General features: G+C 41.4%; 1 protein-coding gene across 2 annotated transcripts; it reads left to right on the top strand.

Annotated features, from left to right (window-relative positions):
• The first annotated feature begins 9,699 nt into the window (after positions 1 to 9,699).
• Positions 9,700 to 25,766, top strand: lzts1 (leucine zipper, putative tumor suppressor 1). 2 transcript variants are annotated; one of them, XM_031731751.2, is made up of 10 exons: positions 9,701 to 9,932; positions 18,209 to 18,555; positions 18,660 to 18,788; positions 21,261 to 21,323; positions 21,762 to 21,921; positions 22,028 to 22,419; positions 22,541 to 22,714; positions 22,838 to 22,969; positions 23,889 to 24,083; positions 24,376 to 25,766. In XM_031731751.2, the coding sequence occupies exons 2-10, from the start codon at positions 18,325 to 18,327 to the stop codon at positions 24,916 to 24,918; spliced, it is 2,019 nt and encodes a 672-aa protein (XP_031587611.1). In that variant the 5' UTR covers positions 9,701 to 9,932; positions 18,209 to 18,324; the 3' UTR covers positions 24,919 to 25,766. The 2 variants fall into 2 exon arrangements, with proteins under 2 accessions (XP_039476571.1, XP_031587611.1); XM_039620637.1 differs by lacking the exon at positions 21,261 to 21,323 and having other exon boundaries at positions 9,700 to 9,932.
• The last annotated feature ends 64 nt before the right edge of the window (positions 25,767 to 25,830 follow it).

The following is a 25,830-nucleotide window of genomic DNA, read 5'->3' as shown; positions in this document are numbered from 1 at the left end:
CAGAGCTCAATGCAACTGCAGAGAACAGCTCTGGGAATCTCAGTTTGATATTGCGAGTGCATGTGTGTGTGTGTGTGTGTGTGTGTGTGTGTGTGTGTGTGTGTGTGTGTGTGTGTGTGTGTGTGCAGCCTCAAACAAGGCTGAGCTGAAGCTTGTATGTTAGGTTTTCGCCCAGGGCTGTTGTACTACTCGAGTCTGTGTACTGTACGTATGCATTGAGGCATAGAGAGAGGGGAACAGAGAAAGGGGGTTGTGTGAGAGAAAAAATGAAACGGGGCGATGCAAATGTAGGTAAGGAGAAGCGGTGTTGATCCACAGCTGTTACCCCTGTCCCTGTCTTCCTTCTTCAGAGGTGAGTTCCAGGTTTGTATTCTGAGTGAGTGTATTGGCTGGAGAACTGCACTACACGAGCAGCAAGCCCCGACCGCAGAGGACCCCACAGGGCCTCCAGCAGCAGCGGATGGACGTGCTGAACAAACCCAATGTCAGGTCAAAACAGCTCCTCTTACAACCACACATCAGGCTGGCCCGCGATGGAGAGGGAACACGGGAGAATATAAGAGAGAAGGGGGGGTGCGGAGAAAAGATGAAGGAAGAGATGTGGACACTGAGAAATAATGAGAGAAGCAGAGGAAAAATAAAAGGTATGGTGGGGGAGGAGGTGATGTCCTTGCAATAGTGATGAGACGGTGGATGTGTGTGGTGTGGTTATATGTCTGAGTGAGTGGGTGGGTGGGGTGGGGTGGTTGTGTGGCTGAAGTTTTTTTTTTTGCTTTTTTTTCCCCCATCAAGTCAGTTTTCTTGACTACCTTTCTCCCAATGCAGCAGTTTCTTGGTGAATTCTGATATGGCGCAGTTACGTAAAGAAGTCGACACATTGCAGCTACAACCGAAATTATGAATATAGACCTAAAACAGCTTGTCTTCAGTTGTGCCTTTAATTTCAAATTTTAAAAAAACATCCACCCACTGATTTTCTTTCACTTATCCAAGTCAGGGTTTTAGGGAGGAGGTGGATGGAGCCTATCTTAGGACAAGAGACAAGGCACACCCTGGACAGGTTGCCAGTCTGTTACAGGGCTAACACAGAGATCCTGATGACTATTCGTGCTCACATTCACATCTGCAGCCAATTTATAGTCTCCAGTTATCCTAATCCCATGCAAAGTCAGGAGGAAGCCGGAGTACCTGGAGCGCACGGCGAGAACATGCATATTCCACACAGAAAAGCCCCAGCTTGGATTTAAACCCGGGACATGCTGTGAGGCAATGCTGGTAACCAGCAATAACATTAAAAATAAAACATTACATAAGAACATTCAAAAAAATGAATTGTAATTGTTAAAGACACAGTTTAATGTTTTAGCTCAGCAAAATGGGACTGAAATGTGGGAGGAAATATGTAGCGTGGTTCTGGTCTGTGGCTAAAATAAAACTCATCACTTTAAAGGTTCACAAAGCAACACATGCCATCTAGTATTATCTACCCACTAGTTTGAATTCTCAAAAAGAAATTGTCTGTTTTGTGCTGGAATATTTATTGGCTGGGAGCAGTAACTTTCTGCACTATATCCTACAATTTGCAACTAAATTTCATCTTAGCTCAAAGACGGGAAACAGTGGGAAGTCGCTAGTCTGAAGATAATCTAATCTGCTTTCCCAGGAACTTAGTCTCTCCCCTCGGCACCCTACCAGAAGGGGCAAGCTGTCATTTTTTTTTCTGTAGAAATAATATTTAACTATTGATCAAAGTCAGGCTAATTGCTTGCAGTTTTTCAAAATGAAAGGAAAGATATAGAAGTGGCATAGATCATTGACATGATGACTGCTTCATCTTTTACAAAGGCACCACTGGAGACTCTTTAAGATGGAAAGGGAATATGCAGCGTCACAGAGCTGGACAGAGAGGAAGAGGCTAAACATTTCATGGAAAAAGTAAGAGGAGGGGCGATTAATTGAGGAGGTCAAGTACACTGAAAGAGATGCTTACAGTTAATGGGAAAGACAATAAGACAATAATGGACAAATGCACAGCTGATGATTTATTGTCATAGAAATGGTGCTTCCAGATGCTTCCTGTCAACAGAAGAACTGTAGTGCTTATCTTGTGCTATGATCTCCAAGGGAGATTTCTGGTCAGATGACGGCAAGATTCCTTCTGTTTAACATCCGAGCACTTTCACAGCTCGTATAATGCAGCCGACATCATCCAAGGCCACGACATTTAAAAACCTTCCATACTCATTGTTGGCCTTCTGATCTAAGTGATTCATTTAAGTGACTAAACAGCCTTTAGAAGTGCTGGTACATTTTAATATTTTACAGAATGAAAGCACAGCAAAGGTAGGGGTATAACTGACTGATGCATAATAAGAACGCAAAAAGATGTTGGCTGAAATTGTCCTCCTTGCATACCTTTGCTTTAATCTTCAGCCAACTGGGACATGTAATCCACTGACACATGAATAATGATACATCTCTGAGAAAGGGACTGACACTGCAAGGAGGTGAGAGCGAGAAAAATCCAAGCATCTAACTGGAGTATTCAAGCGACAGTGTCTAGGTTTAGCTTTTTAGACAGAGCCTAAAATTTATTATGATGCTTATTCTCGGTCACTGTCTCTCCTCACATCTCACCCTCACAACACCCACACCTACAGGCTACGATAATAAGAAAAACAGTAACTTTCTTTTAAAGTATGACTGTATTTTTCTTTTAATTAATAGAAATTATACATGTAGATATCCACCGCTGTGCTAAAGAGGTCGACGGTTCCCACCTCCGTCCCTGTGCAGCACTCAGGTCTAATGAGTTGAAACAAGAAAGAAAGCGACTGCTGACGTTAGTGGCTGAGCATTGGCTTGAACCAGGCCCCATGCAGACCCACTTATCTGCAAATCACCTGTGTTCTGCAGACCGTATGGCCAATTATACTGAACAGAACCAGTACTCCAGAAACAAATCAGAGCACACTGTTGTCATCCATTTACTCCAGATCCAGGGAGAATTCCTCTTATTCTATTTAACCTTTATCTGCTTACAAGGCTAACCTTATTAGGATATAATGCATTTTTCAAAATTTTCCTTCTTTCCTCACTTGCCTGCTGGGTGGTCAATCTTGACTGCAACGGGGGAACGAGAACGCTGTGTAGTATTTGTATCTGGAAGTTTATGAGTGAAGTTGCTCCAAGTCATTAATAATGTTCTTTTAGTCTTGTATGATTGGGTTTATTTGAGTTTAGTGCGCAGAACTGCTGGGCATCAATTAAAGGATTTCTTCCCCCCACGTGATATGAGGTACACGGCAAAAGGAATTAGTTTTTGTCTAATTTTGTAATGCATATGAAGAAATTAAACTCCAGGAGGGTCAGCGCTACAGAGCGACTATGGGGTCTGTCTAAACTTTTAGCTTTGCCTAGAACTGCTGTAATGAAGTCGCTTCAAACGGGAAGAAATTGACCACAGTATTGATCTGCACATAAAAGGTAGAGATAAGACTGACATGACGTTATGTCAAGTAATTTATCTTTTAACTTGTTAAAATGATTGGCAGTAGAAGGGGATTGTTATCACAGTTGGACAGCCAACCTATTCATCATTTTTTTAAGTCAGTGTATGAATAAAGATAAATGGACTCTCAGGCAAGCGTTTGGTATGGATTTAAATACAGTTTCTCATAAAGAGAGAGACAATTTAAAACAACCCACCCACCACCACCACCACGAAAAAGCTACCTTTGAAACAAAAGAAAGTAATTACTGATGTCGGCTCAACAGTAAGTAAAACACGTCACAGCCTTCACAGTGTATTTGCGTATATGTTTTATGTGTATGCACCTGTGTTCGCTGGTTTGCTTGCATTTCTGTTTGTGTCCACTCTCCTGTTCTGCCTAGTGGTCCACTCAAATTACACACTCTATTATCTGGTCTCTCCAGCCAGCAAGCTCATTTGGAAATGAGATTTAAAACAGCAATAAATATAGAATTATGTAGGGGGGGAAAGGGAATGGGCATTGGGGGGGGGGGGATTATTTTTTCAGGGGTTGGTCCAAATCACTACTGGGCATTTTTGTTTTTTGGGGGGGGGGCAGATAGAAAGACGTAATGACAGTGACTAAATGCTAGCCAGTGATTTTGAGCATTCAGGCCCCTGTGTTGAAAGCAGTATTTTCTCCACAGTTTGAAATCCTTTTCCCAGAATAATTATCCATTGTAGATGCCCATCCTCAGATAATGACTGCCTCGCCACTGAGCTGGGAAATTAACAGGGACCCAGTGTGCTGCGAGCACAATGGAGGGACTGCCCCCTGTATCAGCACTCCGCTAATTTTAACCAAGAAGAGAAACTGGGAAACTGTTGTTAATACTTCCCTCCTGCTCATGAGGAATAACATAATTTTGTTTCGTGCATGATATCATCTAAAAGGAAAACTAATTCTTGAGAAGACCTGGATTCATGAAGTGAATGGCAACATTGCCCCCTTGTGAAACCGATAAGCAACTTCTCTGCATACAGTAACACCAAGGCTGGGGACTTGCACTGGTTCCAACTTTTTTTTCTTTAAGAAGCTTTTTTATTTTTTGCATTTCAACCTCTTGCTGTCATCACACCTTGGTGACTTTAGCTATGTTAAAAAGGATAAAGTGATCAGGAAAGATCAGGAGGGGTAAAATGGCTGTGGGAAATAGGTTATGTGAAAGTGGGTTTATTTTAAGGTACCGGGGCTCACGAGCTGCTTGTGGCACAGAATAACAGACTGATGCAAAAAAAAAAAAAAAGACTAGAATCACAAGCAGGTATTATGACTGCAGCAGGATTTTTAGAGGTGCATTAGTGCAGCAGGGCCCCTTTTTTAATTGGTGTATTAACACATTTGTTTAGCGCTGTGCCAGAATTCACAGCGGCTTGATTATTATAGAAATGTGGGGCCATTTTTCACGAGCTTGGTCTCTTTGCAAAGTAATAACTGCTGGCTTGCAGACCTCTATTTTCATGATTCATGTGAAACACTCATTGAGTGTGTCTCAATTGAATGTCAGCACTATCAAAATAATAAACCAAATAAAACTGTCTTCTTGACCCGGCATCGCCTAATTGTTCTCTGAGAGAGACAAACTGTTTGGTATATTCTTCTATTCTGTTCACGCTATTTGACTGTGCACCTCTCTGCAATTTATAGCCCAGTTACACTCCATATAATCCCTATTAGTGGATGCTTAAGACTTCTCAAAGCAGTTAACTGTTGTTAGCGTCTGAAGTGTTAACCAGAGGGAGAGATGGATGGCTTTATTTGTGAAATTTATACTATGCACACAACACCTGCAGGGCAAAACAAGTGGAGGATGGTGACTTCAGCGGTGATCCATCTGCACCGCATATGGGAAGAGGCACCGTGGAAGTCTCTGTGCCCATGCATCAAAAACTCAAATCATCAGCAACAGTTCTTTTACTAACCCCGTGACTTAATTGGATTATGTGCAAATGTAGTTTGAAAGGTAAAATGAGTGTGAAATAGCAACTGGAAGCTCCAAAGAAAGATTCACTGAGCGCCAGAGGCGTTCCTGTCCTACCGTTAACCTCTCACGTGTGCACATTTCTGAGGGCTCGAGATGTATACTGATGAGGAGATCTGTGCGTGTTTTCAACCCAGACTTTTATCTGAAGTTAGTTCATCCCTTTTTGTCTGTGAAGACAATGCCCCGGCTCGGTGCCCGACACCTTCAACAGAGAGAGTATGTTGATGAATTAAAGTCTCATCAAACTGTGGCTTAGCGGAGTTAAGCAAGGCACATTAAATCAATACTAATAACCCCAGTATTTGCCTGCGTGAGTGTCTCGGTGACAACATCAGTATCTCTGTGTACTACTTTCTCAAAATGTGCCACTCATTGGGTGTGCAAGTAGACAACTTTATTGTCCTCATCTAACCTGACGGGCTGTTACTGTGCTCTCCGACCACATGGTGCCAAGCTTATTTATATGCTACCGGTGCGCAAGATCTTGGGCAGAGCAAATTGCCTTCGCGCAGAGAGAGACAGCTATCAATGCTTTGATGTGCGGCCATCTGTGTGTGTACGTATGCGCACTTACTCTGAGTTCATCTCTTGAAATGGGTTAAGTTGTACATTCCTTTTTTTTCACGCAAGAGAGAAATACAAAAATATCTGTATGGGTTTTATTTATCGACGACTCGTTCGTGTATTTTTTGCCGCACAGCGGGAGTGGGAGATAAATGAAGTTTAGCTGGAAGCCATGTTCCTTCAGGTCAACGAGCAGGTGGAAGTCTCTTTTGCTTTCTTTGGGTCGCGCCACCTCTCAGTGGAGTTGTGATGTACATGGCTCGGAGGGCTGCCCTGGCTCTGCTGTACCAGCAGCGTAAAACAAGGTCCCTGTAGTGGCTGACTCCCTGACTTGTGTCCCTTGCTGCAGCAGCAGAGAATGAAGCAGCCATACATCATAGGCCAAGTGTGTCCCCTGGGGCGGTGACAGACAAAGCCAACAGAATCAATAAAGCCTTAGCTCAAGCCCTACTTTTGTGCACCCAGACCTCACCTTGGCCTCTTTACCTCCTTTTCTTGCTCAAATTCCATCACTTTCTTTCTTCAATTCTTACACTTCTTGTCCAATTTTCTCTCCACTCCTTTCTTTCTCGGTGACATCATTTATCTTTGTCGGACTACGACTTCTGTCAATATTATCTCTATCTGCCCTTCTGCTCGGCCCCAGGTGAACATGCTGATGCACAGTGGAGCTGTCAGCCTTGACAGGAGATAAAAAAGAGAGAGAAAAGCACTTCAGAAAGGAGAAAAGACCGAGGCCTGAGGATTACCGAAGGCCATTCAGCTTGTTAGTGCAGAGGCACCTAACTCAGACGAATGCATACCTAATTTTTTTTCACAGGGCTGAGTGATTCAAGTTCTGGAGGGTTGAATGTTCCCCAAATAGACAGTTTAAATGATGGAGGGCCTAGTGTGGTAGCCACAAACTATTTCAGACAGCAGAGGAAATGCTATTAGAGAGATAGAAGGAGCACTGGGGAGTAGTTCGCAGTAATTAAACTGGAGCGTCAATGTTACTGCTACCTGTTTACAACCCAAAAGAGGGGCATTTTCCTGTGGCGAAGAGGTTTGGGTTTCATTTATTACTGTCGATTACTATTATGACGACCTCTCACGGTGAACACTGATTTTATTGAAGGAAATGATACCTTAAATATTTCACCAGAAAAGTGATTCCTGATAGAACATAGTTACATAGAAGCTGTAAAGTATAAATAAAAGGGACCTGACCTAATTCTGCACCTTTATTTATTTGATCAACTTAAATTTAAGACTAATGTTTCAGCAAAAGGCAACGTCAGAGATTATTTTGGAAAGCTAATCTTCACAGTAGCGTTACAACAATACTTACACATCACGCAGCTACTGTACATGTTTGTTCAGAGTACAAGACTATCATGACTTGACTACGACTATTTTATCTCCATACGGATTCACACAGGATACACATTCAGCTGCCTACATCCACCAGTCTGCCAAAAAGGTATGTGCGCTGAGCACACTTACATAAGAAATTGGATTTTAAGCTCAGCTGTGTGTGTGTTTCTGTGTCCTTGTTTTTGCACCCTAACCCAAATCTCAAATGCAAGTGTGGGGTTACACGAACACACACGAGGATGGTTTTACGTACGGAAGCATAGGTGCAACTTCTGTATGGCCATCTATGTGTTTTCACTTCGCTGTGTCCTTCCTCTGGCCACTGATTAGGGTCACTTGCTTGTGCCAGCTGGGTCAACACCATTATGCAGGGTCTTTTTATTCAACAAGGTATTGATCTTCATCCATGCGCTTATTTATGTCTGTGGGGGTGAGTGAAGATAAGCAGGAAGATGGGGCCAGGCCAAGAAAAGGAGGCGCGTTCTGGAAGAGTAAATTTGACATAAAAATCCAATCAATTCCTGCAGCCCATTCACAGCCTGACAGCCCGAGCTGCTTGTCAAAGTCCAGAAAACATAAAACTCACATGAGTAATCACGCTACTTCTTTCACTTTTAGCTGAAAACACAAAACATCTTTTAATAGTTTTCCTGTATAACGCAATCTTTAGAGACTCACTAGAAGATTAATATGACAGTGAGTGTAAATACACAAAGAGCCTTACACGCACGCTAGACACAAACACGCATGAGTGCTGAGGTACACAAATAATAAATATTTTTAACAGCACCGCTCCTCATTTTACATCTTTAGACACACATACAAAAACAGACTGAATTTTATCATGGCAGCAGATTTGTCATCATCACACGCACATACACAGCAACCTGGGTATGTTTAGCAGGAGCAACAGGCAACAAACAATACAAAGGGGGAAATGATGCTGTGAAGCACTGAAACGAGATTGGTCACGACTAAAATTACAGGCTTTTAACAATTGCCCCAAACACGCTATTAAATATAGGCATGCCTATTTTGCCACCCATTGAGTATAAAGGTGTATCTCTGACTGTGCTCCTGGCTGCTCATTACATATCATCGCCCAGACTCTAAAGCGCAGTGTCAGTTCAAGAAAATCTGGCACATCAGCAACACCGACAGAAGTCTTTGTATCTCCACCAAATATGCCCAGATGGCAATGAGCACTTATAGAACATTTTATTCACAGCCAACAAAGGAGTTCAAACTTTATTTTATTGCATTAATCCTGAACGACGGAGAAGTTTAGATACTTCTAATTGTGATGCAGCAGTCTTTGAGGTTTCTGGGGCTGAAGATTAAGAATAACAAATGAGGTTAGACTGTAAAAGAAGAAAGAGAAAGAAAAGGTGAAACTAACACCAAGAAGAAAGATATGCAGACAGGAACAGAGAAACATGACGGACACAGAAAGACGAAACGGGAGCTGAGGCACATCAAATGGGTATTCTGCCAAGACTACGCTGTGGGGTTATAACCTGCCATCCCGGTGATTTATTCAACTCATCTGTAACATAAATAAAACAAAGCAGAGCTTCCTTTGTGTACGCGAGAGACGGCAAAGTCGGCTGATGCAGTGAAGCGGGTTAAATCTACAGCAGCGCAGCAAGGTGGGTAACAGTATGAGTCATCCACCCCACAGCCACTCACTAACTTACCTGCTGGTGCACACATGCACACATATGGGCTGCACAGGTTCAAGTAATTACACTGTCACACATGGTCTCACAAGAAAAGAACACTAAGGGATTCATTTTTGACACTGTACACTTTCAAGCACTGAGGTATTTTGACCGCTTTGGAAAACTGAGTGTGCCTTAGAGGTGTGGCGATGGATGATTTACAGTCTGTATGGATACATAGGCAGTAAGTTATTAATTAGTTAGTTAATAAAGAAGAAAAGTAGGAAGAGACAGGTGGAGCGATGTTTGCAGGGAACAAGAAATAGCATGAATCCTGAAGAACTAGTGGGCAAATAAATATATAAGTATATATATAAATAATATTTATCTAACATAACTAATAATGCTAAGAAAAATAACACTTTTTATTGAATGATCCAAAAGGCTTTGAAAAAACAATAAAATATATATCAAAGCTGGAAGGAGGATGAGACAGAGTGGCAAATGTTAAGATTGAAGGAGAGAGTGGGAGGGAGTTCAGGGGAGAGGCAAGAAGGATACAGAGAGGGGAGGGGAGAGAGAGAGAGCGAGAGAGAAGTTTATGAAGGAATGTGAGAGAGTATGGGAGACGGGACGGACTGAGTGTTCCAGGTATTGAAGAGGTCTGAGGAAAGGAACCTAAGAGACCTCAAACAACAAAAGCAGACATCACTTTTTTCCCCACACCGGCCCTGCCAGTGTTCGGCTAAGGATGGTTTGCTCATAGATCACAAAGCTTGGGAGACGGGGCAAAAGCAGAAGTGACTGAGACTGTGGAGGCAAAGAATAATGGAGGTAAGTCACCACTACAGGTACTCAAAGACAGCATGGCTTTCTGACTGGATCTGAAATGATGGCAGAGACTCGTGCGAGGCTCAAAGCCTTGCAGTTCAAGCAGGATACAAGCAGATTCCTCCTTATTTAAGTGTGCGATTTGCAAAGTTTAAGCAGCATGAACTAGGATCACTTTATGATCATACCAAATTACAGCTAACATTAGTAATAATTCCAATGTTTCTACGCATGGAAGCAGTCCAAGGCTTTTGCTTGTTAAATGTAAACTGAATTTTAAAATGAAATCATGTCTGTGTTGAGGACACACTGGCTATAAATGAAATGTCTGATTTCGACCCAGAAAACTGCCACTCGGGCTCTTTTCATTCAGCTCAGCCATTACTGGGCAAACCATTGTTTTAAAAAAGCTTAAAATAATAGGGACCAGCGTGAGGTTTGATTTGATATAAACACAACAACTCCTGGGATATAAATACCCCCGAAGGCTAAGCTGGTAGTTATAGGTGTTTTCAACATGATTTTCAAGTGTATTCCCCACCCAGTGATTACCTAAAGTAACCCCCCACCAACCCACGGTTCCTAAATATTGCTGTTTCTTTTATACAATTAATTGTAACACATGAAGGAGAGCTGTTTCGCCAACTCCCAGTTGCTGTCACACTCGCGTACAGTGAGATATGTGTTGAGACCTGCTGAGAACATGAATTCTTGTACATTGTGCAGGTGACAAGGTGAGTGGGTAAGTATAGGGCACTTGTACAGGCATGTTCAGCTTTGTTTGTACCAAATTATTGTGTGGAGAAAAACACAGGGGAGGAATTGTACCAAGGAATGTGAGAGTAAAAAAAAAGTGGGAATAGACAGTTCCCTGTCATTTCACTGGCTGAGATGTTTGTTTGTTTGTTTTTTATGTACACAGCAGAGATCATTTTTTATGTAAATATCGAGACTTGACAGATGATTCCGTTTTGGGTTGGTTTTTTTGGCTTTTTTCAATAACTAATGCTTTGCTCATTACCGTGTGACAATCATTTGAAGCTGTCATGACCTGCTAAAGGAGATGCTTCTTAAAATAACTGTCCCAGATACCTATATAACAGCATCCACTCGTGAATGAAGGCTCTGCCAAAGAAGCAAGGCAACCCAACATTCCTACATCCACAGTAGTTAACTTTTCAGGAATGAAACTGTTTCTGTTTAGAAGTAAACAGTAGATGAATATCAGCTCATGACTCTTCCCAATTATCCCAAGTCAGACTTCTGAAAGAAAATTTCCCTGAAATAAACAAAGTAGCAAAACAAGGTCAGAGGGCCTTTATTTTGGAGCTGAGCACAGGTATCGCCTGCAGCAAATATCTCCAGCTGCTTTTGGGATGATATAGACCCCCTTAAAGTGAGCTCATTGTGTCTTCCTCCTTACTTCCTCTTACTCCCACATTACACCATCCACACACACACGCACAGCCACAGAAGATTAGGAGGATGGGAGGCAGTTATGCTCAAGAATGACAATCTTATCATTGAGTATTCAGCTTTTGGGGGTCATCAGGCTTCAGTGCCAGGAAAGGCCTCATTCTTTTCTACCTACCTATACATGTTATCCACCTCTTAAGCTAGGATAAATCATAATAAGTATGTGTGACTGTGTGCGAAATCCAAACGTCTATATACTAAAAGTTCTCATGCCCTATCATTGATACAAAATATAGCCTGACGAGGCATTATAACACCTTTATAACACCAGAACAAAATAACTGATCTGACAGCAGTAAAATGTATTAGCAAATGTGACTTCTATATTTTTGGCCATAACCATGAAGTCTTTTTCCGAATCCTCTGTTAATGTGCAAACAGCATCGCAACAAAGCTTTTATGGCAATCAATCAAATTTGAATTTTATAATAAAAAGGCTGTCATATCAGACACGAATAGGACAGGCTGTTCAAAACGGGTGACAAGTAATGGAAAAAGTATATGTGCGAGTAATGGGTGAGCAATAATTCAGAACGTCTAAAAAACGCTTCCATTTGTTACATTTTCAGTTGCTGTTTTTAGAGAGGAATAAAAGCCAGAGAAGTTAATATTTTATGACAGCTGAGCTGGACTTTGATAAGAGCTATCTAACAGAAGATGCATGCAAGTCTTTAAAACCTTTTTTGGACTGGTTCCATGGCACTGCGCATGTTTGAGGTATTACAACAAAAAGGTGCAGAAACGCATTGTAAGGTAATAACCAATCGAGTATGGGCGGATGCAGCTCAATAAGGAAATATAAAAGGACATTTGAGATATTTAATTTTAGGACTTCTTGAATTCATGAGCATTAGTTTCCATGCTTGTCGCGACACTAAAGGTTCCCATTTAGACTCCATTAAAAATACATTTTCCTCTACACTCCAACTGCCAAGGTTATGCAAATGCACGCACTACAAGAGCAGTAGTTGGCCAGCCATACAGAGCCAATGAATAGTGCAGACGACCTCCTTATCTATTAAAACCCATGGAGGTTGATGGTTTGGTTGACCTAATGTCTCATTTGGATGCACATAATAGCATCTGAATGCAATCTAATTTCGGGCTGGGGGGTCTCACTAAAAGCTGAGCTCTAGTCAAAGTTGCCTGGTTGCCAAAAGGAGACACTGAGATCACATTAATATGCAAAAATTGTTTACTTTTATTATTCATAATTAAACCTCTTTCTGTATCCTGACCCTTATATCTCAAACAGAGGATACATGGGCTGTATGCTGGGCAATACAATAGTTGTCAATGGATAATGCAATGTTAGCTGCACAGAATAAATAGCCTTCTCTCACGCACACACAGTCCTTCCAAGTCAGTGTCTCTCTCTTTCTGCTTGTGCCTCTCTCTGTGCCTGGTATTCCATCTCCCTACTTCAGGGCAGTAATGAGTGTCTGGTATTCTGCACTTCAGCATTGAAGCCCTATTCATGCTCGATCTCCTTTACAATGCACTAAAAGGATTACCCAATTAGCTGCTATTGGATGTCATTGTGTGTGTGTGTGTGTGTGTGTGTGTGTGTGTGTGTGTGTGTGTGTGTGTGTGTGTGTGTGTGTGTGTGTGTGTGTGTGTGTGTGTGTGTGTGTGTGTGTGCGTGTGTGTGTGCATGTGTGCTTGGTCAGTAGATAGATGTGTTAGCAGTGAAAGTGAAAGATAGATGACCGTCTCTGTTCCACACTTCATTCCCAGTTGATGTTCTGCTGGAGGCCACATTACTCATCCCCACAACTCAGTCTTGTGAGTAAGACACAAGATAGAGAAAGTGTGTGTGTGTGTGTGTGTGTGTGTGTGTGTGTGTGTGTGTGTGTGTGTGTGTGTGTGTGTGTGTGTGAGTGAGAGACTGAGGCCTTGACAGCCTTCAGAGAATGACAGAGAAAGAGTATTGCTTTTCAATAATTTAACCTATGCACCGATTAGTCTCTGTGAAATACTCAGCTGTCATATGTGAACTGTGTCTTCTTCTCTTCGCACCGTAATTGGTGATTTAAATTTTCACTGTCATGTTGGGATAATAGGAATGTCCATTTCATTGTCTGTGAACCATTATTTACTTAGTGTGAGCCAAAGATTGATTCCAGTTATCTAATGCGTTACATCACAGTGTGAGCAGCGCGTTCGGCATTTTGCATTCAGAGGATCGAACCGTAGGCTATAAAGATTCATTTAGACTGACGTGGCTGGAAGCAATAAAGGTTCAGTCCACACTTTACAGGTAAAAAGTTGGGACACACTAATGCCTTTAGCATAATTCATTTATCATTTTACAGCTCCTCTTTGGGAAACCTGCAGTAAGCTCAGTGACATATACTGACTGTAAAATCACATTCTGGTTTAATATACGCTGATAAGCCAGCATGCATGCTGTGGAAACAATGATGAGTTTTTCTAGATTTTTCATGCTAAAACAGTACAGGTTTTAACAAAGTTTGCATGTATATCTCCAATTTTTTTTTTAATCAAAAGTTACAATTAAAAATTACATGCATACAAATTTGAGCATGATAACTTTACTGGTAGAGAACAACTGCAGATTTTATACATTATTTAGTAATATTTCATATTCTGTGTAAATGGTTGTATAAATCTTCTGTTATTCTTGATACTCTGTATGGTGTCCTTACATGTCTCCAAAAAAGTAGTGATGTAACAGGGATTAGCTTTTTTTTAATAGAAATGCTGTATTTCAAACTGGAGCCTTTGTTTAGATGATGGGTTTAAGATATTGTTGGGCATTGCATTCTGGGAAGTATTTTTTAAGTTATATTCATACAAATGACCAAAAATCAAAATATCTCACCCTTTGACCACTTCATGTTTAATTGAATCATTTAAAAAAAAAAAAAAACAAGTGTAAATTAGGTAAAATATATTTTGTTTGTTCAAATGTTTAAGTTAATTCAAGTTAGCTTAACTTACATTAAAAGCCTTAAACAACAAATACCTAAATGTATTTTAGCCTTACGCAAAGCAAAACAGTAGTTTAAAATTTACTTTAAGTACACTGGACTCTGAAATGTGAGGAAAACAAATGAGATTGATGATGTTGAATGCACAAGAGAACAAAGAAAAATAAGCTGCCCAAGAATGACCTAAAAAAATCATATAGTGAACCAGAGAGATTAGCCGTGCATCTGTTAGAAATTACCATAAAAAGAGTGAGAATTAAAAAGATGCCATCTGGCACAGTGGCAGTGTAGAGGTACAGTGAGAACAGAGGAGAGTTTCATGGTCATTGTGAGACAGGTATAAATCCTGGATGTTTATAACACACTTGCTGCTGCCTTCCATTGGCTGTGCTAATGGATTGGCTATGCTCTGTGAGTGTGTGTGTGTGTGTGTGTGTATGTGTGAGTGTGTTTTCGGGTGGGGGCGTGGGGGGTGGGGAATAGGGGTGTGTAGTGTCAGCTGGTCCTGTGCGGGGTAGGGCTTTGTGTCAGGCAGGTCAGCTGGGGTTAGATGACACAGCGCCCACGCTCACACACACACACACACACACACACACACACACACACACATCATCCCCTGCCTGCACACAGAGACACACACAATAAGCGAGTGCACAACACTCTTTTGTGCAGACACTGAAAAACATGCAGGCAGTCAGATATGTGATTAGATATCTGCATGCATCCACACACACTCACACTCCCCAGTCCCAACACACCAGAGGTCTTAAATCACGCTGTCCCCTCAAAGGCTGTGGAATCAACTGTTTATATTGCTTATTAAATTTTTCGAATGAAGGGGCAATGAAAAGATTTTCAAATTGCTATATTTGCGTCAAACAGACGTGAAATTGATCAGTTCTGAGTACCATGTCAGTAGTAACAAAAGTAAAATGTCAGGATCATTGTTCAGAAAGCAGGCTTCAGGGTCTGAACACGACTAACTGAGGAACAATGGCAGCCAGCTGAAAGCATGAGCGAATAGCGCCGCTGAAAAAAATTATGGCACATCAACAGAAATATTGTATATTATTACATAAAGAGCAAAAAGACTGTGAAAACACTTTATGGTGAAAGGTTTCAGACAGTATGATGCAATATGACTCACTTTTCTGCAATTCTGTCTGCACATCCAGAGCCCATAGTATAGAGCTTTGCTTCTTTGCACAGCACGCTATTAGTTCAATTTTAAACAAGTGATTTTTTTCTCATTGATTTTTGTTTCACATTATCAGTATCCGTAAATCTGCTGTGTTCTGTCTAGATACATGGCAAAGCACTCTGCTTCCTCACATTAACACAAAGTATATGTTTACTTGTGACAAAAATGGGGTGTAAGATTTAAACTTGTTTTGTCAGTTGCAGAGAAAGGCCATATCTTCTCCCTTGTTGTTGTTGTTTTTTATGTGGATCACAGTGCCTTGTATATTTTCCTGTTGCTGGGCTTGATTGTATTTCATCCACAAGGGTTTTTGTCAACAGTCTGGGCTCTGTGGGATGCTGAATGCTTTACTGCCTTAGAGAGAGTTGGACTCCAGCAATGACACAGTGAGAGTGTGTGCAATTTGTGTTGACACACAAAGGTGTGTGTGAAAGAGTGGGTCTGTGGGTGTATGCCTGAACAAACAGCATAAAGGCAGAATGGTGGTAAATCGCACTAAAACCGATGCTCTCCAGAGCTCTTATTTTGAGGACTAGTCATTTATTTAACAGTCAAATATGGTCCTGGGCTGTTTGGAGAGAATACATCAACTGGCACAGAAGAGTCCACACAAAGAAGGCACACTTCAACAGACAAAGAGCCAAAAGACAGAGGGCGAGCGCCTTTTTTTCTCCTTAGGATGAACTGTTGTTTATTCAGGGTGGGTGCAGGGCACCAAGTGGGACGGATGGATGAGGGAGGGACTGATGGAAAAAAAGGAGAGAGGGAAGGATGAATGGGCATAACACAGTTAGTGGATGCACAAACGGGGTGTCTGCGGGTGATTGTGCAGAGTGGAGGGAGGTGCACTGTGAAGGGGGGGAGTGTAAAAGATCTTTTGTGAAGGCTGAGAGTTAATCACTTGAGCGGCACACGCCAGTTCTATGGAGCACATGTTGTACACTGGATCCCCTGAGAGGAGTGGGAGGTCCAAAAACACACATACACGCGCTTGAATTTACATGTCAGTTATGATGCAAAGCCGGTTACAGGCTGAAAAGAAAAGCAGGAAGATCCACCCCCTTCACAAACAGTTAGCAGACCCTGGCCGTGGTGATAGTGTTTGCATTTGCTGCTTGTTCGTTCATACACACACACACATGCACACACCCGCGCGCACAGAGACATACACATGTCTGCTTTTTTGTTTTCTTCGGGACTGGATAGATGACTCTGCAGCGGCCTTGCTAGAGATGGATGTTTAGTTTGACCTGGCAGTAAGTAAAATCTATTGTTTCATTACATCAGTCCCATGTCAGCGGTAGATGCTAATATCTGAGAGTGATGGTGAAGGCTAGAGTTTAGATTTAGCAGCAGTCACTCAGGCACAATAAAACAGCAGCAGACACAGGCATGTCAGAGACTCTTTACTACAGTGGTGCACAGGACTGCCTCGCTTTAGACTCTTGCGAGTACGAATTTACCATCATTTGCCATTATTCAACATTTTCAGTATATGTTTACTTTGTAGAACATACTTAGAATTTTATCTTGAACAAAACTGAGAATCAAAACTGAAGCAGTGCTGAAGATGTCTCTTATTATTAGTGGTCTTTGTGTATTTCTAGACGTGCTTTCCTTTCTTGTATTTATCTAGACTGATCAAAAAATATTTCTTTTCTGCTATAAGCCCAACAATACTTTTATTCTTCAGTATGCATGCCACTCTGTGTCAGTTGGTGTCTTGTTGATTTTAAAAACATTTTTTTAAATGTCTTAATTCCCTTACTTTTGTTTTAGGGTGAATACAAAGTCACAGCCTTGATCAGCACTCCCTATGAGGCATCTCAGAAACAGTATAATGACAGTTAGTTTCCTTACAAACACTGGAGGGCAACCATAAATTATGAATTAAACTCAAGCCAAATGCAATAGCTTAGATATATTTAACTTATAGGAGGTCGTTAGTCGCAGGCTTTGTTGCTGTGGCCATTATTAAATGCTTAAAAGCTCAGGACCATGTGGTTCTAGGAGCCCTTTATCTGCTGCTGAGGGGACTTTTCCCTTGTGGGTTAGAGAGCATGAGACCAACATCTGGGGTCTGGTTATCTTTGAAAGAAGACGGGGAAAATGAGACAGCATTACTCATAACGTGTGACTCTGCAAATAAATGTCCTTGTAGACTGTAATTAAAAATGTTAACTACATAAATTCACACAGGTTCTGTGCACTTAATCTTTATTTCATAATTGCTGCGGGTCTATCTGTAATATGTTCCAAAACAATAGCAAATAGAAAATGATATTCAGATGGCAGCCCCAGCCAATTGTTGAGAAGGCAGTAAGTAGTCTAATTGCCAGTTTGTTTAGAGGAAGGGCACCCAAAGGGTTATTTGTCAAATTTAATGGCTAAGTCATAAATCTAAACATACACAGCCAGGCAGAGTGCCAAGATGGACACTTTTTTTCAGTTTGTTTGCTTTGCAAATTTAAACACCTGCTTCAACACTGCACGATAGACTGAACAACAATTAAACAACAGTGATACGCATCAAAAGTAAACTATGAGTTGAGTAAACTAAAATAAGGCTGTATCCTTTCCATGGAACAAAAAGCTTCTGTTTAAGGATACTGTGCATCCTTTATGTTTATCCTTTTCTTGTTTCATAGATGAAGCCACTGACAGAACCTCCGTGGAGTCACGAGATGTACCTTTCCCTCACTTCAGTGTAACCTCACCATTTAGACTTTAGCTGCATCTCGCCCGTGCATTTGCCTACAGGACCATGGGTAGCGTCAGCAGTGTCCTCAATGACAACAGCCTCAGCAGCAAACACTGCAAGGCATCTCAGCACAGGTTAAAGGAGGAAACAACCAGCCACAGAAAGAGTGGAGGTTGCAACCTTGACGGGTTACTGAAGTGCGGCTTCACTCAGGGCTCCTCATCCTCCACTCATCCCTCCAAAGGCCTCTCCCACTCAAGGTCTGGAAGAAGTGAAGACTTTTTTTATATTAAGGTGAGATGACATGTTTTGGGGGTTTTTTGATGGCATGTGAGAATGAACAAATTACAACATGCAACAGTGCTTTGGGGTAACAGATTTATTCTGTTTCACACAAGGTAAGCAATAAACCGAGGTCAACGCACCACAGAGAGAGATCAGCGGAGGGCCAGGTAAACAGAAATGGGAAATCTGATGGGCCGATGCAACCAAAACTGCTGCTCATGTCTGGAAATGTGACTGAGAAGGTGAGCCTAGTGTTGTTTTTTTTCTTCTTCCATCCATAATCATGCTATTCCTAGAATATAAGACAAGATTTTAAAGGTTAAGTACAAAAAAATCAACCAATTTATTCCAGCTATTTCTCATTTTAGAGCTGTTGCTAGGCAATCAGACACCTAGAAGTTAGTGCTCAAGGCTACAAAAATGACAAAAAAAACTGTATATAAAGTAGCGGATATAGTCCATGTTTATGAAAGGTGAGGCGAATTTAGGGAAAGATGCCCCTTGGACTTGCATTCTTCATATGGCCAGCAGGTGGCAAAAAGAAACTGATCTAGAATTTAGCTTAATTTATTACCTCTGTTAACCTTTTTCTAATAAATGTATGGTTTCCTTGACTAGCTTCATGTTATAGGTATTGCATTGTTTATTATAAAGAATAAAGCAGAGCTTGGCTACTGTAATAATTGATTTTCAGTCAGATTTAACCATCTTTCCTCTTCGGCTTCATCCTCTAATCCAAGGTGATCAATATATCCAAGACGATGGTGCCCACAGGCTTCACAGCCACTGCCCACAATCCACTTAATTGAAATTACAGCGGCTATCTCATTCATTTATACAGTTTATACATCAGACACAGTCAGGCTGGCAGCTCCCTCCAGCATGACGCTAACTGGTTGCTAGCTGATACATCAGGTGAAAAAGAAAGTTTTCACAGGATTCTATGCAGTCCATAGAAAAACTGGGTAAACTGCGATTCAGTAGCTTGTAGGAACACCTTTAAGAGCAACAACCTGAAGTAATCCTTTTCCACTTGTTGTGGAGGATTTCTGGTCTACTCTGCTTTTCAACGTTGCTTCAGATCATTCGTTTATTCACAGTTCTCTCAAGGTCCCCCTACAGCATTTCAATTAGGTTGAGGTCTGGACTTCTTTTCTTTTTCAGCCATTCTGTTGAAAAGTAGCTGCCAAGCTTGGGGTCATTTTCCTGTTGCTTGCCCTCAATCACTGTCTGTGGCGACCAAAGAAGCCCAAATAATGAGCCCTCCACCACTGTGTTTAACAGATCTTATGAGGTGTTTGGGCTGAAATGTTGTGTTCTGTTTTCAACAAACATAATGCTGTGCATTATGCCCAAACATTTTGACCTGGAGGTGAATTTGCTGGAAGATCCTCTCCTGTTACAACCAACAGTTGTATTGAATGTTTTGCACTTGTAAATAATCTTTCTCACTGTATAATGACAGACTTCAGATTGTGGCCTTATAACCCTTTCCATATAGATGGGCAACAAAAATAGTTTTACTGAGATCATTGCTGATGCTTGCTGGTCTGGAGCATTTAGACCAAAAATTCTGCTTTTATAGAGGTACCCACATTTGAGCTGATGGTAAATTAATAGAGTATATTTCATTAGCGTCACCTGACTGCTAATTACTCTCATAATTCCTACAGAAGCAGTAAGGGTTTACGTAGGTTTTTAAAAGACTGCATAGACTCCTGTGAAAAACTTAATTTTATACATGACTGTATATGTCATAGGCTGCCTGTGTGGAAGATGGATGGAGCCACTGTGATGTCAGTCTATGGTTTATCAAGTCCAAGCAAGCAAAGTCACAAGCAAAGACTGGATTTGACTTTTGCCCAGTCTGCTTTTGTTTCACGAAAAGAGACACACTTGCTGTTGGCCATCATAAAAAAGAATTAAACTCTAACACAGTTTCATATGGCTTTAGTTTCCAATCCCAGATGCTGCTGCACTCATCTTTGACAACCCACCTACAGACAAACAGTGGCAACAATTTTTGCAAGAACTACTTGAAAGTGAACACGATTATTCCCAAAACATCAAGCAAATAAGTTTAAAGTAATACATTTCGATATTAATTGAGATCATGATGTACTGTATTTTCATGCCCTTATAAAAAATGTAGCTTCACTGTGCATTTCTTAACTGGAACAGTTGCTATGGTTATCCTGACAACCATTAAGAAGTCACGCTGAGTAGCTGAAATAGACTTTAACAACCTCACAGCGAAGTGGAGGATAAAACATGCACAGCAGGTAGTTTAATAAGTAGCAGCTATTCCTCATAACCTGTGTAGGACCTTCCCAGCTTATTAATCACCCCCTCCCAGATTAATGACCTAAGGGTGCCTTGATCTTTTCAGAAAAGTCTTCTCTGTGCCAAGAATACCTAAGCAAACTGCATCGTCTTCTATAGGTTTTTAGGCCTCATGGACGGGGCTTGGCTACCTTGAGGAGGAGGAAGGGCGGGATTTAAGTAGACAGCACAGACTAAGGAGAAATAAAAAGAAAGTGAGGGATCAAGGGCCAAAGAGAATTTGAGAGATAGAAAGAAAAAAACATAAGGAAAGGCATCCCAGCCATGAAGTCAGTGTGAAAGAATGCTGAGTTCACAAGCTTTACCTCTTACACTTCAGCAATAGCTCATATTATTAATATCACTGAAAAGGGCTATTCATCTTCCCTCAGACAGCACATGGAGGAGAGATATGGGATGCAGAGGGAAGGAAAAGAGGACAGAAAGAAGCGAAGGTATGGCACTGCTTGTGACATTCTTGGACAGCCCAGATGGGGCATGTGGAGTATAAGTTCATCTTTGAAATGAGTTTTCCCTCTTTTGACAGTCTGGTGAATTTTACTTGCAACTACTGCTGTGTGGCTTTTAATACCGGCAGCTTGTAGAGAAGCAATTCTGCACGCTTCAGTGGTTCTATTTCTAATATGAAAAGACACACACAAAAAAATCTATCCCTTTCATTTGTACGGACTTCCAGCATGTGACAATATTTATCTATGTAAAGCCAGTCATTATGATTTTTAAGTTTAAGAATGTGACTCATCCTCAGCCCTTTATACTCCTGTGAAAAAGGACTTGCTTTTGGCTGTGATGTTAACTAAGAGGAGCCCAGTGAATATAAATACAAAAGTAGGGAAGAAGAGCCCTGACTGTGTGCCATTTCACTCTTCTAGACTTCTGCTGAGAAGTCATCGGTCCGTTCCACTGCCTTCAAGTGCGTAAATCCCACAAGGACTTCATCCACAGAGACAGGCCACAACAGCCTGGATCACATCCTTTGTCCTCTGAAGAAAGCAAGCAGTCCAAATATTAGAGACAAGCGGGACACTTCAGGTGTTCGTCTATATTTCACGCATGGATTGATGCTTTAAAATACATTTTGCTTGGGTTGAATGAAAAATTAAACAAACGTACCCGATGTCATCTCTTTTCCCCTCAGGCACTCTGTCCGACTCTGGACGTAACTCCATGTCTAGCCTTCCCACCCACAGCACCAGCGGAAGCCTAAGTGCTTCCACAGGCCCTGTCAGTCACAGCGATGGCAGCTCCGCTCCTGCAAATAGCCTCAGCAAGGGAGTACAACCCAATTTCCCTCCATGGGTCAACGGGAATAGCGCTAACCTTGACTGTAGTTACGGTGCTGATTTAAACAGCAGTGGGTTGGTATCTAAGGCTAATGAGGACGCCGGCTCCCCACTCTCTGCAGATGAGCCGAGCGCTCTCTCTGAAACTGCAGGTGGGATTCGGTCTCCCATAACTACAGATGAGTCACTGATTGAACGCTTGGAACAAAAGCTGCTGGAGAGAGAAAGTGAACTACAGGAGCTGCAGGTACAGAACTGTCACGTGAACAAAAAGTAGAGGTTAATTTAAAAAAAAAAACAGCATGTGCTCTTAATCACAATGAATATGAAGACTCCTTAGTAATTAGGCCTCTTTCACTTTGCAACAGGTGAGTTTTGAGGAGAAGGAAACAGACACCTGCCAGCTGTTTGAGGAAAGACAAAGGTACTGTGCTGAAGAGATGGAAGGGCTGAAGCAGCGATGCTCCACAAAGCTACGCCAAGCGTCCCAAATGGCTGCAAAAACACAGCAAGCACTCCAGCTGCAAGTCAGCCAGCTCCAGGTCAGACCTCGTCTGCCTTTATTTAAAACCACATATTTCTGGGTCATCTTTATCCTACCAACCATATTTCATGTAACACTTGACCACTTGAATAATTGAAAGGAAAAATAAATTCTCGTGCAGGCAGAGAAGGAAAGGCTTCAGGAAGACTTCTCGAAGCTAACTCGGGAGAAGGAGCTTATTGAGCTCAGACTAAAGGCTTATGAGGCAGAGAGCACACAGCTAGCTCCGACCCTCGAGGAAACTCAGTGGGAGGTAAGTCATGGGTTATATATGTGATATACTGTAAGTTAGACATGAAAGCTTGTAGTTTGAAGAACAATGTAATACAATATAGAGCTGAAGTGGGATACCAGCTATCCTTCCATCACCAGAGAAAACATTTGAATATCTTCTATGTTTTTTTTTTGCTTTTTCATTATCACTTATAAGAAAGAATTGACTTGAATTGAACTGAAAGCCATTTGCACTGCATTCAGTGTAGTGCATATTGATACGGTTATATTGTGAGTAGCTGCAAACTTAACTCCTAAGAATTTGGGAGAAATGCTGATTGATTTTCTATATATGATTAACAATCAAAGAGGCTGCCAAGGGAACTATCACCAACTCTGGAGCTCCCTTCAACTCCAACTCCAAGAAGCTTTTCAGCACCTTTCACCTCATTGTTTGGTTGCTGCACTGATCTGATTTAGTCTCGCCAGACCCTCACTAACATTTATCAGCAGCAAGAATCTGCTCTGATAAACTAAGCTTAGAGAAAACAGCTCTTGAACACAAGCCTTTAACAATTTAGGGTAAAGAAAAAAATAGCTACAAGGAGTGCAGAATTTTATTAACTATCTATTTTACAGTTAATCTTTGGTACGTGAAAGTGTTGCTTTCCATGTGTACGATCATTCCTGGCAGAGAAATGTATTGTTTTTTCGCTGCTTCTGTGTTAATTTTACAGATTTTTATAAGACTAATTGTAAAACAAAATTTACAGTTGAATCCATAATACTGTGGGTATATGCTATCTTGAGACAAATACACCCACAAAATGACACATTAAGGGGCAATTCAATATTAAAACAGTATGAGGCTAAGCAGTTGTTTACGTTTCCCTTAACTGCCTACTTTACAGACGATAATTCACAGTTTCATCTTCATAATCGTCTTTGTCTGAATGTAGGTGTGCCAAAAGACAGGAGAGATCTCACTGTTGAAGCAGCAGCTAAGAGAGTGCCAAGCGGATGTCAGCCACAAGCTGAATGAGATAGTTGGCCTCAGGGCATTGCTGAAGGAAAAAACGGCAAAAATGGGGATTCTGGAGAAACAGAACAAAAACCACGAGGACAGTCTTCACTCCCGCACCATAGAGATTGAGGTTAGTCTGCTGATTGCAGTTTACGCCACTGCAGAGATGAGACAAGGACATGTACATAAAATGCTCACACAATGCTCATATGACAATAGTTTGGAAGGATCCCTGCAATCATGTGCTATATTTGACTGCAGCCTTTTGAGTAAAGTGTTTTCAATTTCCATGTTTTAGCACACATTACAATCCTAAAAAGTGAGCTTATTTGGCACTTTGCATAATTAGAGCCTGTTACATTGCTCACAACAGTCTTCTTAATTGCTACCTAGGTTCTGACCATTTTCCGTTTTTAATTCAGGTGTGCCAAAATGAACTCCAGCGCAAAAAGAACGAGGCAGATCTTCTGAGGGAGAAAGTGGGCAAACTGGAGAAAGACATTCAAGGAATGAAACAGGATCTGGTCACTGCCAAAGAGCAAAGGCTGCAGCACAGTTTGCAAGTCAGAACCCATTCCCCGTCTCAGACCTCGGAAAGCCAAGGTTCAGAATCCACAGACCAGGGGCGAGAGGGGGAGAACAATGGGCACACCTCCACAGGATCCCTCCAAAGAGAGGTGGACAGACTTAAGCAGCAGCTACGGGAGGAGAAGAATGCTCAAAAGAGGCTAGCCAGCAGCTTTGAACAGGAGAGGCAGACGTGGAACAAGGAGAAAGACAGAGTTATAAGGTATCAGAAACAGCTCCAGATCAACTACCTGCAGATGCACAGGAAGAACCATGACCTGGAAAGGATCCTGAAGGAGCTGACAGCAGAACTGGAGAGCCGGACAGAGCTAAGCATGGATATCGCCTACAGCTCAGGGTTACAAACTTATGACGATGTTATTGCCACAGAGATTTGAAAACTGACTGCTTTTTTCAGCCGTAGATAATTATCTGTCCCTGTGTCTCAGGCAACGTCCCAACTGGAGTTCATTCACTGCTAATTAGTGTGTTTAAAGAGTTATTTGACGGAATAGCTGGTGATGACAGTGTTATCACTTGTTTAAAAGTAAATACTAAATTATTTAATATTCGGGGGGGGTTGTTTGTTTTTCTGTCTAACAGGATCACTTAATGTTCAGCTGACTTATTTCCTTCATGATTAACGTCTGATGGCAATACACAATAAGCATGGTAGCTGCTTAACATCTGTCTCTCCCAGCATGACCAAATGACAAAGATATATCATCTACTGTGAGTCTGGGCTTCTTCGTTTTAATTTGCTTAATTTATCCATCTCACTGTACGCTCCCACATTTTGTATTCATAATGGGATTGAGCATGAAATGTAGTTAAGCATTTTTTATTAGTCATTTCAAAAACTATACACAATTATAAATGGTGGCTATTTTCTAGAGACACCGGTGTAACAAAAGAAATCCACAAAATACATAATGAAGTCATGTTAAGCTGCCATGTATTGTCAGTCTTCTGCAGTATAATGAGAGGTCTATATGCAAACAGACAACAGTGGCATTAATACATCTAGTTCTTTAAAGTTCACTTGCACGATTAGCAAATTTACATTGATAAACTTTGCTGAAAAGAAGTCACATCGAGTCCTGTTATCATGTATACATCAGTCCACTGAACACATATATATTTTTAAATGTAATTGTTCAAATTTGTTTACTACAGCCAATTCTACAAACACAAGCAGGGATTAAAAATGTTCACTGTGCATCTCTCTGATAAAAGAAGGACTGTGTATGTGTGTCTGTTCTTCATTATTTTCAGCAGCTGCTTATCTGGTCTTCTCATTTGCTGAGGGT

This window comes from Oreochromis aureus, linkage group 12 (assembly GCF_013358895.1).
Source record: "Oreochromis aureus strain Israel breed Guangdong linkage group 12, ZZ_aureus, whole genome shotgun sequence".
NCBI classification, from domain to species: Eukaryota; Metazoa; Chordata; class Actinopteri; order Cichliformes; family Cichlidae; genus Oreochromis; species Oreochromis aureus.
The sequence above is the reverse complement of the archived record's forward strand: the minus strand, read 5'-3'. Positions and strand labels throughout refer to the sequence as shown.

Bases quoted from the DNA above. Each gene is read 5' to 3' on its own strand.
- lzts1 (XM_031731751.2), top strand. From the start codon at position 18,325: ATGGGTAGCGTCAGCAGTGTCCTCAATGACAACAGCCTCAGCAGCAAA. The intron at 18,789-21,260 runs GTGAGCCTAGTG...ATCTTCCCTCAG, and splicing joins CTGGAAATGTGACTGAGAAG to ACAGCACATGGAGGAGAGAT. The intron at 22,715-22,837 runs GTCAGACCTCGT...ATTCTCGTGCAG, and splicing joins TGCAAGTCAGCCAGCTCCAG to GCAGAGAAGGAAAGGCTTCA.